General features: G+C 51.8%; 5 protein-coding genes across 5 annotated transcripts; 3 read left to right on the forward strand and 2 right to left on the reverse strand.

The window, feature by feature from the left end:
- Window positions 1-643: 643 nt before the first annotated feature.
- HOO65_080443 (succinate-semialdehyde dehydrogenase) lies at window positions 644-2,250 on the forward strand (the record flags this gene model as incomplete). Its single annotated transcript, XM_071004245.1, has 4 exons — window positions 644-655; window positions 732-819; window positions 886-1,481; window positions 1,531-2,250. 4 exons carry the CDS (start codon window positions 644-646, stop codon window positions 2,248-2,250), a joined length of 1,416 nt encoding a protein of 471 aa, XP_070856673.1.
- A 2,868-nt stretch (window positions 2,251-5,118) lies between these two features.
- HOO65_080444 (Prenylated Rab acceptor 1) lies at window positions 5,119-5,649 on the forward strand (the record flags this gene model as incomplete). The annotated part of the gene is made up of 1 exon (XM_071001562.1): window positions 5,119-5,649. The coding sequence occupies one exon, from the start codon at window positions 5,119-5,121 to the stop codon at window positions 5,647-5,649; it is 531 nt and encodes a 176-aa protein (XP_070856674.1).
- A 77-nt stretch (window positions 5,650-5,726) lies between these two features.
- HOO65_080445 (putative COPII vesicles protein Yip3) lies at window positions 5,727-6,584 on the forward strand (the record flags this gene model as incomplete). The annotated part of the gene is made up of 1 exon (XM_071001563.1): window positions 5,727-6,584. One exon carries the CDS (start codon window positions 5,727-5,729, stop codon window positions 6,582-6,584), a length of 858 nt encoding a protein of 285 aa, XP_070856675.1.
- Window positions 6,585-9,488: 2,904 nt separating this feature from the next.
- Window positions 9,489-10,797, reverse strand: HOO65_080446 (uncharacterized protein; the record flags this gene model as incomplete). The annotated part of the gene is made up of 2 exons (XM_071004304.1): window positions 9,489-9,985; window positions 10,545-10,797. 2 exons carry the CDS (start codon window positions 10,795-10,797, stop codon window positions 9,489-9,491), a joined length of 750 nt encoding a protein of 249 aa, XP_070856676.1.
- A 2,453-nt stretch (window positions 10,798-13,250) lies between these two features.
- On the reverse strand, window positions 13,251-17,477 carry HOO65_080447 (Pyruvate carboxylase; the record flags this gene model as incomplete). The annotated part of the gene is made up of 4 exons (XM_071004118.1): window positions 13,251-16,400; window positions 16,498-16,749; window positions 17,268-17,305; window positions 17,351-17,477. The coding sequence occupies 4 exons, from the start codon at window positions 17,475-17,477 to the stop codon at window positions 13,251-13,253; spliced, it is 3,567 nt and encodes a 1,188-aa protein (XP_070856677.1).
- Window positions 17,478-17,750: the final 273 nt, after the last annotated feature.

The raw sequence follows: 17,750 nt of genomic DNA on the forward strand, positions 1-17,750 counted from the left end.
AAGAGCAAGCTGTGATTGGCTAGGGGTGGTGGGGCCTTTATCTGCGGGCTTGGAGGGGAATTATCGACAGGAACAAAGTTGGCTGGCTGCTGGTGGGAAGGTGGAAAGTGGGGGGGGTTTTTTCTCCGATAAGCTAGATGATAAGGCGAAGTTGTGAGCTACGACATTGAGTTCGCAACTAACGAGCTGTCTTGTTCTTTTCCCCTGGAAAAGAACAGCAGGTGGGAAGGAGGCGGAAGGCTACCTGGCTAAAGGAGGACGAAAAAGAAGGCAGCACAGGGAAAAAGTCACAAGACAAGCTAGGGCGGCACAAAGGGGCTCGAAAGAGGAAACTACCGGTTAAGCAGCGGGATAATAGGCGCAAAAGGGTATTTGATCGAAAAAGGAAGGAGGGGGCAACCAAACCGTTGAGATACGTAGAAAGTCTCTCGTTGGGAACGCCGATGGGAACTCCGCATTCTAGCTTAAAAAGAGGGATAAATCCGTAAGCAAGACGAAGCCGTCGTATTTTTGCCTTTGTCTTGAAACCCTGACTTTCATTTCTTTCCGCCTTCTTTCCTGCGCAAAAAGTAGTGGTTTCTTTTCCTTGCTTTAACAAATCTATATATTTCCCATCGTTTCTTGTCAAAAAAAGAAACTCACTATGAAGTTCGAGGTACGATGACGTAATCAGAGAATGAAGCTCACAACAGGCAATAACCACAACGCAGACATGTTAACTCATGTGATAGCTTAAAGATGCTTCGTTGCTGAAGACAAAGTGCTACGTCAACGGCGAATGGGTCGGAGCTGCCAGTGGTCTGGAGTTTGACATCGAGAGTGAGTCCTCTCTGCTTATCGTTTGAATGAGGGCCATTACTAACAGTCCGCCCCCCCGGCCAACAGACCCCTCCACCGCCAAGACCGTCGCGCAGTGCCCCGACTTTGATGAGGCTGACACTACTCTGGCCATCAAGGCCGCTGCTGCTGCCTTTCCCACGTTCAAGAAGACCTCGGCCCGGTCGCGCGCTCGCCTGTTGCGCAAGTGGTATGACTTGATGATCGAGAACCATGAGGATCTTGCCCAGCTCATCACTCTTGAGAATGGCAAGACTCTGGCAGACTCGCGTATTGAGGTGACTTATGCTGCCAATTTCCTCGAGTGGTTTAGCGAGGAGGCTCCCCGAATTAACGGCGACACCATAGAGGCCAGCAACCCCTCAGCGCGCATGATTACAACCCGCGAGCCCATTGGCGTGTGTGGCTTAATTGCTCCGTGGAACTTCCCCGCGGCGATGATCACGCGCAAGGCCGGGCCGGCTCTGGCTGCCGGCTGCACACTGGTAATCAAGACACCTGGCGAGGCACCGCTTACTGCGCTAGCACTGGCCGAACTCGCTCATCGTGCAGGCTTCCCTGCCGGCGTTGTCAACTTTGTAACCACGCTCAAGCACACACCAGCCGTTGGCAAAGTCTTGTGCACACATCCCACGATTAAGAAGGTGTCGTTTACCGGCTCTACTCCGGTTGGTAAGCTGCTGATGGGGCCAGGCGGCCTCGACCCTCAAGAAGCTATCGTTTGAGTTGGGAGGCAACGCGCCGTTTATCGTATTTGAAGATGCGGATCTGGATAAGGCCGTTGCCGCGCTAGTCGGTTGCAAGTTCCGTGTATCAGGACAGACATGTGTTTGTGCCAATCGGATCTTCGTACACAAGGACGTGCACGATGTGTTTGTCAGAAAGCTGACCAATGCAATTGAGCCATTTGTGGTGGGAGACGGATTTAACCCCGCCAGCACGCACGGCCCTGTGATTCACGGCCGAGCTATCGCCAAGGTCCGCGAGCATATTGAGGACGCCGTTCGACAGGGTGCTACGATTGCCGCCGGTGGTAAGGCGCTGCCTGAGCTCGGTCCGTACTTCCACCAGCCAACCATCCTCACAGGCATGAAGGCTGGCATGAAGGTCTGCTCGGAGGAAACTTTTGGCCCACTGGCATCCATCTTTCAATTTGAGACGGAGGACGAGGTTCTGGCTCTCGCTAACGAAGTCGACGTTGGCCTAGCAGGCTACTTCTTCACTCGTGATGCATCTCGTTGTTGGCGTGTGGCCGAGGCCCTGGAGGTTGGCATGGTTGGAGTGAATAGTGGATCGGTCAGCGATGTGGCTGGGCCTTTTGGCGGGGTAAAGGAGAGTGGCTTCGGGCGAGAGGGTAGCAAGTACGGCATTGACGAATACTTGACTACTAAAATGATGATGATTGGAATTTAGACAGGGGATGGGGGGGGGGTATGCCGAAAAGACAAAAAGGCTACGTTACGACCATGTGGGTTTAGGGTTTAGTCCACTAGGGTTTAATGTAATTATTCTATTTTCTTGTTACGATTTTCTGCTAGGGGCGCTGTTTAGATTTCACTAATTGCGGGTCCTTTTGTGTCGGGTGGGCGGAGGAGGGGGATTTGTGCTACGTGAAGGCGACGGACAGAATCTATTTAGGAGTTTGACTGGTGGTGTGATTCTTTTCTTGTGTGTGTCTCACAGCGTTCAACGAACCCACGGGATGATTGTGCAAGAAGGACACGAGAAATTATGTGGTAGGGATGTAGGGATGGCGATGAAGCGACGGGTCGTGATGGCTTGTTGTGGGTTAGTGACTTAGGGTTTTGCGCACCCTCGTTGGCCTGTGTTTCTCCACCATTTTAACCCATGCCCATGACGAAAGTCTGTGTTTTGACATATTTGTTTGTGTTGACTTGGCAGGTGGGTGAGAGTGAATAAAACCTGTGACATTTGGTGAAGAATGGTTGAGGGGCAAGACAAGACAGGCAAGGGAGCAGCAAGTAGAAGCAAGTGAATATAGTGTAGCAACGGTAACTTGGCTTGAGTGAATACTAATTCTGTAATATTATACCAAGGAAAGCCGAGACTACAGACATGGCACGGCAGGGAAAGCGGTGAAATAAAAACTAGCGCAGAAGAGGGGAAAAAAAAGACTGATAGGAGGGGCTAAGAAAGGAACAAGAAGGAGGGAAGGGGCGGGAGGCTGTCCGCGAAGACACATAACATAATATCTTTGGAATAAGAAGACTACAAGAAGAGGGGAGGGGAAGAAAGAACGAGATCGAAGACTGAAGAACCACCGAGATCCGTGAAAGAGGAGAAAGTAACAGCAAACAAGCCAACGGCAAATAACAAGCACGCATTAAATGGGCCAATTCACAAGCTGGTTGGGCATAGATGCATATTCGATACAGTGGAGAGGGGCAGTGGTAGAGAAGAAGAGTCAATAGACACTGAGAAGGGGATTCCAGAGGCAAAAGGCCTGAAGAGGAGATGAAGAGGAGGGGAGTGCAAAAGGCGAAGGCGAAAATCCGTGCTTGCTGGGGAGGGGGGAAGATGCGAGATGCACGACGCACTTTTGGCTATTGATAAAATCTGATATGCAGCTATGTGCTGGCTCTTTGGCTTGGGTCTGGCTTGCTCTTATGGCTGGGCTGAGCTGGGCTAGGCCTAAGACAAGGAAGACAAGGACCTAAGAGGGCAGGCCTTGAGAAGGGAAGTCTGGAGGACTTGGCTCTATCTGCTGGGATGTGTGGTGACGAGGAGACTTTTGTTTATCTCTGATTTTTTCCCTGCACCTTTTTTTATATTATCTCTACCAACCAGTTCTCTTGTGATGGTAATACGTTCCTCCCGAGCAGCAGTTTAATAATAAATTAATTATTCTTTTTTATTCTATTTTTTATTTATTCTATTTTCTGGGACGTACAAAAATGCCCCAAGTTCTCTTCTTCCTGACCTGATTCTCTTTTTCTTTCTTCTCTTTCTTTTCCCTCTTCTCTAAGAACAAAGATTGGCAGCGCTCTGCCTCTTCTTTTTGTTGCTCTCCTCCGTTCTTCCCTTTCCCCTTCTCCCTCCAACATAAGCCATATATCAGGCTTCTTGAGAGGGAGTTTGCCTTTTCTTCGTCTTTCGTTGCCTTGGGCAAGCTAAAACGCCCCCAAGCAACAGCAAAGGCTGTCCCCCCACCCCGAGTCAACAAGACCTAAACGGCCAGCACATTTCCTCTACTCTCGCTCGTTGGCAATCAGCGATCGGGGTTGAGATCTGCTGGACCGGCTAGGGTTTGGGGGGTTAGACAAGTCTTCAGGGTACAACAAGGTAAGTTCCATACAATGGCGACTCTTTCCACCGTGACTGCCTGGTGTTTGATGCCGTTCTTGCCTTCTACTTTCCCCTCCATGAATAACCGTTGTTTTTTTGCCGTTTTTTCTGCCTCTTGCCCATTGACTTTGGTCTTGGCATTGAGACTCACCGCTTTTGTCTGAGTGGGTCTCTAAGCCTTTGTTCATGTTCCTGGATTGCAAACTTTCATAAGCTTAGAAGCTAGCTGAGGCACTGCTATTACCTTTCTAGCTTACTGGGACCAAATTTAGTTGCCTGGGTTATTACTTTCAAATCCTGCTCGTCTCTTGCCTCCTTTTCTGTCTGTCTGCCTCTGCTGCCTGCCTGCCTCAAGCCTCTGTTTATTTCTTGCCCTGCTTGTGTCTGTGATGGACCAAAACTATCTACACGCTTGATCATGTGATTTGGTTCGCCCTTTCCTGTCCTTTGCTATTTCTGTCTCCTTCTTTGTTAAGCCCCCCCCCCTCAAGGGGTCTCTCACCGCCTTTGCAATTTTCCTGTTTAGGGCCTCCATTGCAATTGGATCTCGATTTGACAACTCATCACGATCTCTTCTCCTCGCCATCTATTTTGCCATCTTTCTTAAGCCACTGCATCCAAAAAATCCTTTTCTATTGCCTCCTTTTTCTTCCTTTTTTTTGTTACTTTCCCCCATCTTCTCTAGTCTTGGCCCCTAATCCTTATCTGGCGTTCATAATAACTTCCACCCGAGAATTAACACTATAAATTCCTTTATTTGTCTTTTCTTATTAGCTGATCTGACACGTTGCCTTCTAGCTCTTTTCCTGTTATCGCGACGAAGCCTGCCTATACATCAATTCTCACGAAACCTGCCGTGTTTTTCTTCTCTTTTTTTTTTTCTTTTCCCTTTCCTCTACAGTTAAGCAAGGCTCCTAAAAAAAGCCATATTTATTTTTCCTAGCGATCCTTTGCCAATAGTCGATTATATCAACAATGTCTCGCATTCAGATACCCGTCGAACTGTTGACCTCGCGTCTTGGTCTCACCGAGCGCCTGGCCTCGTTCCGCAGTGGCCCGCTGACCAACCGCTTTTCTAACATGCGTCCCGTATCAGAGTTCTTTGATATCAAGCGGTTCTCTAAGCCTGCCCACTTTGGCGAGGTCCAGTCTCGTGTCAACTACAACCTGGGTCACTTCAGCACCAATTATCTCATCTGTTTCATTCTCTTGTCCCTCTACGCCCTTCTGACCAACTGGCTCTTGATGTTTGACATCTTCCTGGTTGTGGGCGGCTTATGGGGCATCGGTAAACTCGAAGGCCGCGATTTAGAAATTGGCACTTTCCAGGCCACTACTTCGCAGCTTTACACCACTCTGCTGTGCGTGTCGGTTCCGCTGGGCTTGATTGCCTCGCCTTTCTCGACGCTGCTCTGGCTCATTGGTGCTTCTGGCGTGGTCATTTTTGGCCACGCTTCTTTCATGGAAAAGCCGATCGATGAGGCTTTTTCCGGGGAGGCGGTCTAGGTGGTCGGCCGCGAGCTCCCAAAAGTGCGCCCCTATCGGGAAGACCATCAAGACGCGGGCCAAGGCGCATGGGAGACATGTCCACAAGGCCCGGGTCGGGGGACGACGAGGCGACGAGGTCCAGACAGGGCCTTGCTTCGGGCTCGGTCGCAGGGACGCGTGCGACATCACGTGGCCGCGTTGTGGAGGAAATAGAATCTGGTGATGAAGGAGGTGGCCAAGGCACTCTGGCTAGGCGCTCTGATGTCCTTGGCCTTGCTTATGGAGACGACAGCGACCTATATGATTCTTACGACGAAGATTACTCGGAGGATGACCTTGATCCTAACATGCCTCAAGAAGAACGGGACGAAATTTTGGTGGAGTCTGCTATGCGCAGAATCCAAGATGCCCAGGAACGCGGTTCATCCGACGTTCACCTGTCTAGCAAGCAGTTGGCTGCCCTGGAACGCCACAAGAAGCGGATGGAGGAGGAGCGCGTGCGCAGAAGAGCCCGCCGCCGTGAGCGTGAACAACAACGTGTTGCTGTTCCCATTTCACAGCTCTCTTTTGACTTTGGCTCGCGCTCTAGCGCCAGCTCTCCAGAGCCTTCTGAATACAGCTCCAGATCAGGCAGCTCTACATACCCACCTAACTCAGCATCTATGAGAAAGCGCTCAGGCACCCAACGCCAGTCGAGTGTGGGTGCACGGGACCGTGAAGCCTATGAGCAGTCCAGATCCACGGCCTCATCCCGCTCTAAAACCGCCACAGCAGGCGCTATCAAGGACATGCGCCCGGTGACACCGGGCTCTATCGCTGCCAACGCCACGCCGCCAGCTTCTGCACGCAATAGCCCTAACTCGGCTGACAATGATGAACGGTCTACGCGCAGAAAGACTCGGTCGTCAACGGCTGCCAACAACACTCAGGAGTCTTCGAGGCGGCATCGCTAGGTGTATCTACTTCTGAAGTAAATACTGAGTGGCTGTTGGAATGGATGCTGAGGAAAGGAGGGCTACTATATTAACCTATGCTTTTTGTTTTCTCCTGAGGAGAGCTGTCTTTTTCTGCTGTATCTTGGTGGTTGTATCAGGAGAACATTGTTGTGCTTCTTTCTTTGTCTTGTCGTCCTGTGTTGTGTATTACAATAAAAAAGTAGCGTCTTATCTGTTGGCCGGTCTAAGCTTTTTACCTTTTTCTTCTTGCCGTGTGCATGCATATCTGTTGAGCTAAAGATGTTGGTAAGCGGGATTGTTGATGTTTTGCACAACAGTGTCGATGGAATACCGCAATTTTGTTCCCGAAGTAGGAGGACATAAGGTGCGTAAGACTCTGCCTGGCGCTGCTTATATACATTGTGTGGTGTATACCTGTACCTTTTGCATTTGTTGGATGTGTCGGAAGTTGAATGTACGCAATATACTGCTGTACGTAAGTGTGCATACGTTGATTTTCAATGCGGTGATCTATCTCGATTGCAGATATTTTTATCGCGGGTCTGTCTGGTGGCATAGGTCACGTGACATGCGGCGTGACGGAATTCCTGCTTTTGCTAAACCTCACTGATCATCATTCTGACAAAAGCTTTGCCAATCAACTGTCCAGCAAGTCAAAAGTTATGCGCCAACACTATTGTTACTGAGGCTCAACTCAACGTGCGGCTCTCCAAGTTGGAAAATGCGATAAACCTGCTGGAATATACGGATAGTGCTTCGAGCCAAGGAAAGATCTATCCTGATATTGGTCACATGAGTACTATGCCTCGCAACAAGCTCTATGTCTACTGATTGTCAGCGTCTGCTTGATGAAGCAGAGGAAATTAGCGTGTGGTGGGCTTAGGAGGAGAATCATTAAACTCGGATTAATGATCGAGTACATATCAGAAGTCGACATGCGAGCTGGTCTGAGGATGTCAAGCCTCCGCCGTTCTTGACCTCAATTGCTGGGATCTATTCTATTGCGGTCAAAACTTTGAGAATACTGTCTTGCGATTGTTCGACGGACGGAAGTCTCGTTCCTGAGTCTGGGAGAACTCAAGGCACTGTAAAGAACAATAAAAGGAAACCTTGATCTCGGGCTCGATAACCCCGAAACTCGCCTTGCCCTGAAAAAGAACCCATCAGGCGTGGCGTGGCTCTTACTACAATAACACGATGGCAATTGAGAGTAGGTACCAGTGCTGTACTTGGGTCTTTGTGTGATAAGGCGCGAGAAACTGGTTCCTGATTGGCACCTTTCTATTGATGTGACGAATATGAGGCTTTGTCGAGTTTCGCCTCAACTTAGAGATACACTATGAATACCCAAGAGGATTGCATTGTGCTCCTTTGGCTCGCAATCGGTTCATACCCCAAGGCCTTTACGGGATGAAGCAAACTCGAACTTGCTATTAAAGCATCTGACTATCTTGCAAGGCCATGCCGACCAGTTGATTTCTAGAAGGACTAGTAGTTGGTTGTCATTGTCAAGATGCCGGTGCCGTATAGAAGCGAAACGGGGCTAGATCATGCTGCTAGGGTACCACTGGAGGAGATAGTGACGAAAAGGCCTGCTAAATAGCCAAACTTTGGCAGAAATACTTGATAGCATGAATGGGTAGAGGGCTTACAAGACCGACATTACGTGGCCGGCTTCTACAGTAGTGTGCATCACTGCCGCGATGTAGGTCATGCCTTGACATATGATACTCACTGGTTAATCTCACGATAAGTTTGTTTCTAGTGGGAACGCCGACTACAAGAAGCCTTATGCTATGTGCTGTATCGTACTTGATGTTTCTGGGATCTTTACTTTTCCTTTGGCCGTCAGAGTACCCTGGATTTCCTGTTGAGTCATCGTCGCAGCAAACGAGGTCCGGACGATACTTGTCTCTATTTTCTCGGCGGCCATAACATGCTGTGGCCTGACAAATCAACGCGTCCCCAAAGAGCTCTTGAGCATGGAAGCTACAGGGCTGCCTAATGAAATGATTTCCTTTAGCCTGAAGAGACTTGGCTTACCGGGGGTCTTCACTAACGGTGTCAAGTAACCAATAAGTCTAAAAAAGAGGAGGATGAGAGGTGTATTACGAGCAACGCCAACTAGAGGGAGATCGGATGTTTTGAAGGTGCTTTCAGAGCATCTATTCTTCAGGGTCTAAAAGAGAGTGTAGAGCGTATCTACTGACCCCCATATTCTCCTAGTCTCAGCTTGGTTGAATGGTGCTGGAACTGTACGAAAGACTGCGCGCCAGACAGACATGGGGATGTTGAGAGGCCTATAGGAAGGGGCCTGGGAGGTTCTATCAGAGGACTGTCCTTGCGAGTAGGTTGAGATGTCCGAAAAGCGTGAGGCAGTGACACCAGCGAATGGTATGCGTACTAAATACCAGTAAGCTTGCAAGGACTTGCAGGTGTCGTTGATGCAATAAATCAGTTAAAGCATCGCTCCGGCTGTCTCGATGATCCCAGAAACCGAGGGGACTGCTGCGGCCTGGAGCCAGGCCTTCCATTCAGAATTACGTGGATCGCCTGAGTTCTACCGACTAGGCATGACATGCAAAGCACGCCGAGAAATTGACTGCCTGCTCTTGCCCCATGGGCTGACGGCAGCGACAGCTAGCATGTGTGAAGGGCCTTGGAAAGCACAGTCTTAGTCCAGGCGACAGTTGGTAGGATTGAAGCGACACTGACTTGATTTGGTATAACTAACAAGTTACTCTGGCGGTATATAAAGCTGGAAGAGGAAAAGCAAAGAAGAAACAAAGCACAAAAACAAGGCCAAATCCAAATCCTTATAGAAAAAAAAAACAGATACATCATGAACAAATAAAAAAGCCACTATTCGTTATCGCCGTTTCCCGCCTTTTGCTTGCTTCTCTAGTCGCGGAAAAAGTTCACGGCCGTGTTCCATAGCGACGGCTCAGATGAGGATGACGAACGGCCAGCATACCCATCTGCCACGCTGTGCGTCGAGGAGCTGCCGCTTGACTTGTAGAAACCGTGGTTGTTGCTCATGCCAAGCCCCATGCCGCCAATGGCCGCGGTGGTAGCGGCGGCAGCAGTAGCAGCGTGATTAGAGCTGCCACCCGATGTCATGCGCATGGCCTCACCGACGGCACCAAAGGTGTCGCCCGAGGCAGCACGGGCGCCGGTCCGCAACCAGTGTTCGAGCTTGGCGGGGATGCGCAGGCCGAAGCGGGCGAGGAGGGCCACCAGAGCGCCGCTGGTGATGAGGGGGATGATGACAAGCATGAATACTTTGATAGGGTGGCGCTTGACCCAGTGTAGAATGTCGCGGATGATGCGCTTTAGGTGTTTGTAAGCACGGGTCATAAATCCGGCACGCGGAGAGCGCTTGTAGTATGAGGGGCGACCTGGAGAAGAGGATGAGATTAACATTGTGGGTTGTGCACAGAGCGTAATTGAGTGGTGAAGCCCATGGGGTGTAAAGCTCGCTATAGAAAGCTATCGTGATAGGCAGGAGGGTGGTTAGACAAGCCACAAAGGCGATGGAAAGCGGACTAGTGGGCGGACGACAAGAGAACGAGACGAGCACAGCGCAGCAGAGAACACGCGCATAGTACAAGGCAAGACAGCTATGCATGCATTATAAGTTGCTGCGGCTGCAGCTGCGGCTGCTAGCAGGATCAAGATAGTAGGAATTGAGAAACTAGTATTGCCGCATTCAGTCATATAGCAGCTACCCGAGGCAGCACCAACAACAGATGGATGGCACTAAGAGCAGACAAATGGATTGTCTGGAGGCACTAGTGTTTGTTGGATGCCATTGACGGTCTTACATCCGCGTCGCACTTGGGGGAAGCTAGGGGGAGATGAAAGAGAACGAGAAAAAAACAAATACGGCAGAGAATGGCGTGTAGCGGCTTGCTTGGACCTGTAGATGATACGGAAGGGGGGTTGAAACAAACTTACTGGCTCCGAAGAAGCTGGACTTGCTGTTGTTGTTTGAGGCCCAATGGCTATGGGAACGGCTGTTGTTGCCCGTGGCCATGTTGAAAAAGGAGCCGACAATGCTGGCAGGGCCTCGTGAGCGCGAGCGATCGCTAGAGGAAGAACGCGAGCGACGATGGCGATGGGAATGGCCGTGGGAGGAGGAATGAACTTTGCGACGACGAGACGAGCGCGAAGTCACTACTGAAGCGGCGTCGGCGGAGAAGAAACCCATGGTTTATAGACGGCGACAAGGGAAAGAGAGGGATGGGGGGGTATGCGTGTGCGATGGTATGGGTGGATTTGTCGTAGGGATGGGACTTGGGCCTGGGAGGGGGGGGGGATGGAGGTGAAGGGAGTGACGAGGGCCCGTGGTCCTGGGAGTATCGCGAAATCCAGGCGATTGACTTCCGACGTCAATTTCAAGTTAAGCACGGGAGGGCGAATGGCGAACGGAGCACAATGTGACTTGAGCAGCGAGGGTAGAAGCGCGGTGGTGGTGCAGTGGTGCAGTGGTGCGGCCGTATGCGAGGACCAAGGTATAGATGTAGCAAAACGCCGGCAAGCTGCACGGGCAACGGGGACGACGAGCAGAAGACTTTTCTTTTGTCCTCGACTAGCCTCCGGTGTTTGCTGGAAGCGGATACGATGTGAGCGTTCGAGTTCAGGTTCGGCGAAGGGAGAAGGGTCAGAGAATGAGAGACAGGGCGAGGAGGAGGAGAGGAGGAGACGACGAAGACGAGAGCAGGACGGCAGGCACCAAGAGGGGAAAAGCGAGATAGAGGGACAAAAGAGGGCAGGAAAAGAGAGTGGCAGGGCGCGATGGAATGGGGGAAAAGATTGAGGAGGAGCGGCTTCTTTACTGACTGCACTGTAGGTTCTCTTTGGGGCTTCTTTTCTGGGGCCTGGCTGGGGGGGGGGGCCTGCTGCATGGGCTGTATGCAAGTGCTGTTTCGTTAAGAGCTTTTAGAGTGCATGTAAGGCTAAGCGGTGCTAGACCAGGCAGGGTATTAGAGGAAGGTCTAGAAGAGCAGACGGCGAGACAGAGGCGGATGGCTTGGCGGATTGGAGTGGCTGGAAAGATTGGAAGAGGATGCCTCCAATGCAATGAGTTCTTTTTTTTTTCCGGATGACTATATTCCTCACTTTGCGCTGTCCAGCCAGGCCTGCGGCGTCTTTCCACATCGTTAGGACACGATGCGGTGATGAGTGAGAATTACTAAGCGGAAGTGAAAGAAGAATAGGAATAGGAAAGGGCAGGTAAACCCAGTTTTTATTTTTTTATTTTTTTATTTTTTTTTTAAAAAAAAGAACTGGCCGCAAAAATGCAACACAAATTACACACAATATAGAAAAAAAAATATATAAAAAAAAGCACTGATCAGCAGCTAAACCTCTGCCTGCGCGATGAGACGAAAAGCTTTGCACCGCTCGCTCGTCTCTGCCCAGCACAACCTGGAGCAGAGACTGGCACGTCGAGAAAGGGGAAGACACTCCGAAGAAGACTGCCGTGTCTCCTTGCAGCAGCACCATGTCGACAAGGTAAAGGAGACAGAAACAAACAACCCATTGGCTTAGGTACAGGTACTCACTCGTACATACACCCGCGCATATGCAGCCATGCTCTAAAAAGTACATGTACACCACCGTGGTGTCCTCGCCTCCTCGCCCCAATATGCACATGCACACTGCACACTGCACACACAGCGCCCGGCGTGTCGTTTGTTTGGCGGCCTGCCTCACTAGAATGTGCAAGACACACCACTTCAAGCTTATTCTGCCGCTTTGTTCTCCTCGCTGGCCTCTGTAATATAGTATAGCAATACACTTTATACTACCCGTCAGCTGACGGCCCTAGGGCCCTATAGCGCTGCTGTATATTGGCTGAGCTTCGGCCACCCACCCTCCACATATGCACGCCCACACACACACACACACACACGCTTGCCTCCGCTATCTGTCCCTCCTTCTCTGCTGCTATTTGTCTTGCTTTCCTCCATCCGTCCGCTATCTGACCCAACTGCCCACGTCAAACGCCTCCCCTCGTGGCTGTGTCCCCTTCCCTTCCCTGTAGCCCTTGGTTGTTTGCCTTTCCTCCCCTTCACTTGCATATGTGTGTTGCACTGCGTCCCTGCCTGTCCGCATCTCCGCATCTTCATCTGTCGTCACATCTACTTGCATATATCCCTCGCCCCCTCACGCTAGCGAGCGTTCTATACAACAGCAACAAGCCACCCCACCCCCTAGGCTGCTGGTAGCAACTCGTCGCCACAACATGCAGACAACAGGAATGACAGCCTGCTGCTTCTCATCACACTACTGCTTCATCGTCTTTGACATGTGCACCTGCTTTGCCGTTTCAGACATACGTGTCATAACTCAACCCACTCGTAAATCCAACTACAGCACTAAACTTTTGCACGTTAAGCTAATAGTGGTCGCATAGATGTGAGCTCAAAGAATACAGGCAAAAAAAACAAGAGAGCCAAATCAGCCGTCATATGTAGCTAAAAATGACTTGAACTTCAACCAGATGAAAAAAAACAAGAAAAAAAAAAAAAGAAAAGTCCTGCGCCGCCAAGGAAAAAAGCAAAATCAATATCCAAGAAATACCCGTAAACAAAGAAAGTGATGGAATACAAAAAAGAAAAAGAGAAAGCGGAAGCCCCACTGTAGACAGGACGACGCCTAGGTCTTGGTGATCTTGCACACAAGGTCCATGCCGTCGACGGAATCTCCCTCCTTCACAGCTAGGCCCGAGACCTTGCCGTTGTGTGGCGACGAGATAACCATCTCCATCTTCATAGCGCTCAGGACAGCAATAGGGTCGCCCTTCTTGACCTCTGAGCCCTCATGCACGCGGAGTTCGACCAAGACACCGGCCATGGGCGCACCGACCTGGCTGGAGTCGCTAGCATCGGCCTTGGCCCGGCTGACGTTCTCGACTGAAGCCTTCTTGTCATCAACTGTGACCTGGCGGACCTCACCATTCATTTCGTAGAAGACCTCGCGCTGGCCAGTGTTCTCGCTGAGAGGACCAACGGCAAGAAGCTTCAGAATCAGCACTTTGCCCTTCTCCAGCTCGACGTGGAACTCCTCGCCAATTTCGGGCGTGGACAAAAAGTACTTGGTGGGCAGCACTGACAGGTCGCCAAAGCGCTCAACAAACTTGCGGTAGTCTTCAAATACCTTGGGATACATAATGTACGACGCAATGTCGGCTTCCGAAATAGGGCCAAACTTCTTGTTAAGCTCCTTCTTAGTCTTAGGGAAGTCGACAGGCTCAAGGAATAGGCCAGGCCGGGCGTCCAGCTTTCTGCGGCCACGCAGAGCGTCAGTGCGAAGAGGCTCAGGGAAGCCGCCGTAAGGCTGGCCCATCATACCCTCGAGGAACTCCAGCACGGAGCCAGGGAAGTCCAGCTGTGACGCACGAGCCTTGACATCTTCGGGGGTCAGCTTGTTGGAAACCATGAACTGGGCTAGGTCGCCCACGACCTTGGAAGTAGGAGTGACCTTGACAATGTCTCCAAGCAGCTCATTGGCCTGCTCATAGGCCTTCTTGGTCTCGGCCCACTGGGAGCCCAAGCCCAGAGTCTGTGCCTGGAACATCATGTTGGTGAGCTGTCCGCCAGGGATTTCGTGCTCGTACACCTCAGGATCAGGGCCAGTAAGATGGGCCTCGAAGGGCGAGTACAGCAGGCGAAGCTGGGCCCAGTATGTGTCCAGAGCGCGGACGTGGGCGGGGTTCAGACCGGTATCTAGGTCGCTGCCCTCCAGGGAGGCCAGAATGGCGTTGATGCTAGGCTGCGAAGTCATGCCCGACAGACTGTCGGTAGCCGCATCGACAGCATCGGCACCAGCCTGGGCGCAAGCAACCATCGAAGCAACACCGGTGCCGGCCGAGTCATGTGTATGGACGTGGATGGGCATGTCGGGGTACTTTTCACGGATAGAGCCAATGAGGATTTTGGCAGCATGAGGCTTCAGCACACCGGCCATATCCTTGATACCAAGCACATGGATGTCGAGCTTGGCTAGCTCATCAACGAGGTCCAGGTAGTACTGCAGATTGTACTTCTTGCCGGGTGTAAGCATGTCACCTGAGTAGCAGATGGTGGCCTCAACGACACCACCAGCCTTGTGTACAGCCTTGATACCAACCTCAAGCTGAGCAACGTCGTTCAGGGCATCGAAGACACGGAAGATGTCAACACCGTTTTTCTTGGCTTGGTCAACAAAGTGGTCGATGGCATTGTCGGGCAGAGAGGCGTAGGCAACGCCGTTGGCACCACGCAGCAGCATCTGGAAAGGAATGTTGGGAACCAGCTTGCGCATCTTACGGAGGCGCTCCCAAGGGTCCTCATACAGGAAGCGCATGGCAACGTCAAAGGTAGCGCCACCCCAGCACTCCAGGGAATACAGGTTTGAGAGGGCGTGGCTGGTCTCTTTGGCGATGTTTAGCAGATCAACCGTGCGAACACGGGTGGCCAGGAGCGACTGGTGGGCATCACGCCAAGTGGTGTCCATGATCAGAGTGCCCTTGTACTCACGCACGGCCTTGGCAAAGGCCTTGGGGCCCTGCTCGATGATGATTTGTCTCCAGCCCTTTTTGCAGGGCTGGGTGACATTTAGGGCCTGGCCAGAGGCGTCCTTAAGGACTGGTAGGATAATGTCGCCCTTGAGCTTGGGTTCACCAACTTGTCCCATGATGCTGCTACCGTTGACGGCAACGTCACCCAGATAAGCCAGCAGCTTCTGGGCGCGGTTCTGGCCACCAACCAGATCAAATAGAGAAGGAGTGTCATCGATGAAGGTGGTCCAACAGTTGCCATCGATGAAGGTGGGGTGGGTCAGTAGAGAGGCTAGGAAAGGGATGTTGGTCTTGACACCGCGGATACGGAATTCGATCAGGGCACGAAGCATCTTGCGGCGAGCAATTTCGTAGTTGGAGCCTAGGCAGGTGCACTTGACTAGCATAGAGTCGTAGTAAGGGGTGATGACAGCGCCGGCAAAGCCGTTGCCACCGTCGAGACGAACGCCGTTACCGCCAGCAGAACGGTAGACCTCAATCTTTCCGGTATCAGGCTGGAAGTTCTTGCTGGGGTCCTCGGTGGTAATGCGGCACTGGATAGCGAACCCGCGGGTGGAGATGCGATCTTGGGTCAGGCCCAGCTGCTGCAGAGTGGCACCAGCGGCAATTTGGATCTGGGCGGCGACAATATCAATGCCTGTGATTTCCTCAGTGATGGTGTGCTCAACCTGGATGCGGGGGTTGATCTCGATGAAGTAGTAGCGGTTCTGCTGGTCAACCAGGAATTCAGCGGTACCAGCGTTGCGGTAGTTGACTGACTTGGCGATCTTGACGGCATCGGCTAGAATAGCGTCACGAGTCTCGATAGGAAGGTCCTTGGCAGGTGCTATCTCGACGACCTTCTGGTGTCTGCGTTGGACAGAGCAATCACGCTCGAACAAGTGGACAATGTGGCCGTGGTTGTCGCCAAGAAGCTGGACTTCAATGTGCTTGGGCTTGTCGAGGAAGCGCTCGACGAAGACGGTACCGTTGCCAAAGGCCGAGCGAGCCTCGGAAGTAGCGCGCTCAAAAGCCTCTTTGAGATCGGCACTCTCGCGAACGACACGCATGCCACGGCCGCCACCTCCAAAGGCGGCTTTGATAATGACGGGGAAGCCGTACTCGTCGGTGAAGCTCTTGACTTCCTCGTAGGTTTCGACGGCATCTTCAGTGCCAGGAACAACGGGGACCTTAGCAGCGATGGCGATTTTTCGGGCAGAGACCTTGTCGCCAAGAGCCTCGATGACCTCGGGTGTGGGACCAACGAACTAAGGGAGGTTAGTCGCGAGATTCACGCCGAATGAGAAACGGCGAGTTGGGGGAGGAGGAAGAGCCGGAAAAAAAAAAGCAGGATAAGAGACTTACAGCCAGACCGGCCTTTTCAACCTTGCGGGCAAACTCGGCGTTCTCGGAGAGGAAGCCATAGCCAGGATGGACCATTTGGGCGCCGTGCTCAACGGCAATCTTGATGATTTCGTCTTGGGCTAGGTAGGCGCCGACAGGCGTGTACTGTCCTCTCTGGCCAATGACGTAGGCCTCGTCGGCCTTTTGTCTGTGCATGCTTAGGCGGTCCTCATAGCTGAAGACAGCAATAGTGTGGAGAGAGAGCTCATGGGCCTAGGGATAAGAGAGCAAAGTTAGAACTTGCAGACTTGAGCGAGTTGGGAGCGGGGGGGGGGGGGGGGATATGTCACGTTGACTTACAGTACGGAAAATCTGCAAGTAGCCGAGGCGACGAATGGGTTAGCGATAGACAGAACAAGGATGGGGGATCATTTTTTTTCATTATCGTACACGAATGGCTATAAGCTCGACAGGTTAGTAAATGGAAGCTTAGGATAAGCGGTAGCAGTAGCCTGGGGCTGGAGGAGAGGAGACTTACGAATTTCACCACGGTTGGCCACTAGATTGCTCGGAAAGAGAGCGGGTTAGCGGGAGGAGACTTTGGATTGGATTTGAGGGCAATGGAAGACGACGGGTGAATGGATAGGTGTGGGGTATGACGCGGTGGTCCCTGTATCCCCTGTAGATTGCGCAGTGTTGTGCATGTGGGCTAGGGGGAGGCGGGGTTTATTGCGCTACGAGACAGGGGTGGGCTGGGGGGGAATGGGACAGCATAGAGTGGATGGACAAACGTCAGCCAGCGCCAACAGATTCGAATGGAATCGGGAGGCTTGAGCTGTGCGCAGCCTACAGGCATGGCAGAAGGGCGACATACCTAGAATCTTCTTGACTTGCATGATGCTCGAGTTAGCACGGATGTGGTGGATGGTCTTTTGCTGCTCGTCGACGTCGCTGTCGTCGAAGACATCGTTGAAGGTCGGGGCCGTCACGGGGGCGGCCATGGTGAGACGGAGCGGGAGGCTGTCGAGAGGAGGCGATTCTATTGGGATTGGATGAAGAGAAAGAGAGAGGAGACGAGAGAAAGAGAAAGCGGAGATCACAGCGAGAAAGAGGATATATAGAAAGGGATCAGACCGGCAAGCAAATCGGGCGAGGGCCGGGACGAAGAGAAGAATAAGGCGTGATGGTGTTGGAAGTCAGACAAGTCAAGATAGCGCTTTTTGTTTTTTTTTCTTTTCTTCGTCTTCAGATCCAAGCAATGGGGGAAAGAAAAT

Source organism: Ceratocystis lukuohia, assembly GCF_044167205.1.
Source record: "Ceratocystis lukuohia strain C4212 chromosome Unknown Supercontig8_pilon, whole genome shotgun sequence".
NCBI classification, from domain to species: domain Eukaryota; kingdom Fungi; phylum Ascomycota; class Sordariomycetes; order Microascales; family Ceratocystidaceae; genus Ceratocystis; species Ceratocystis lukuohia.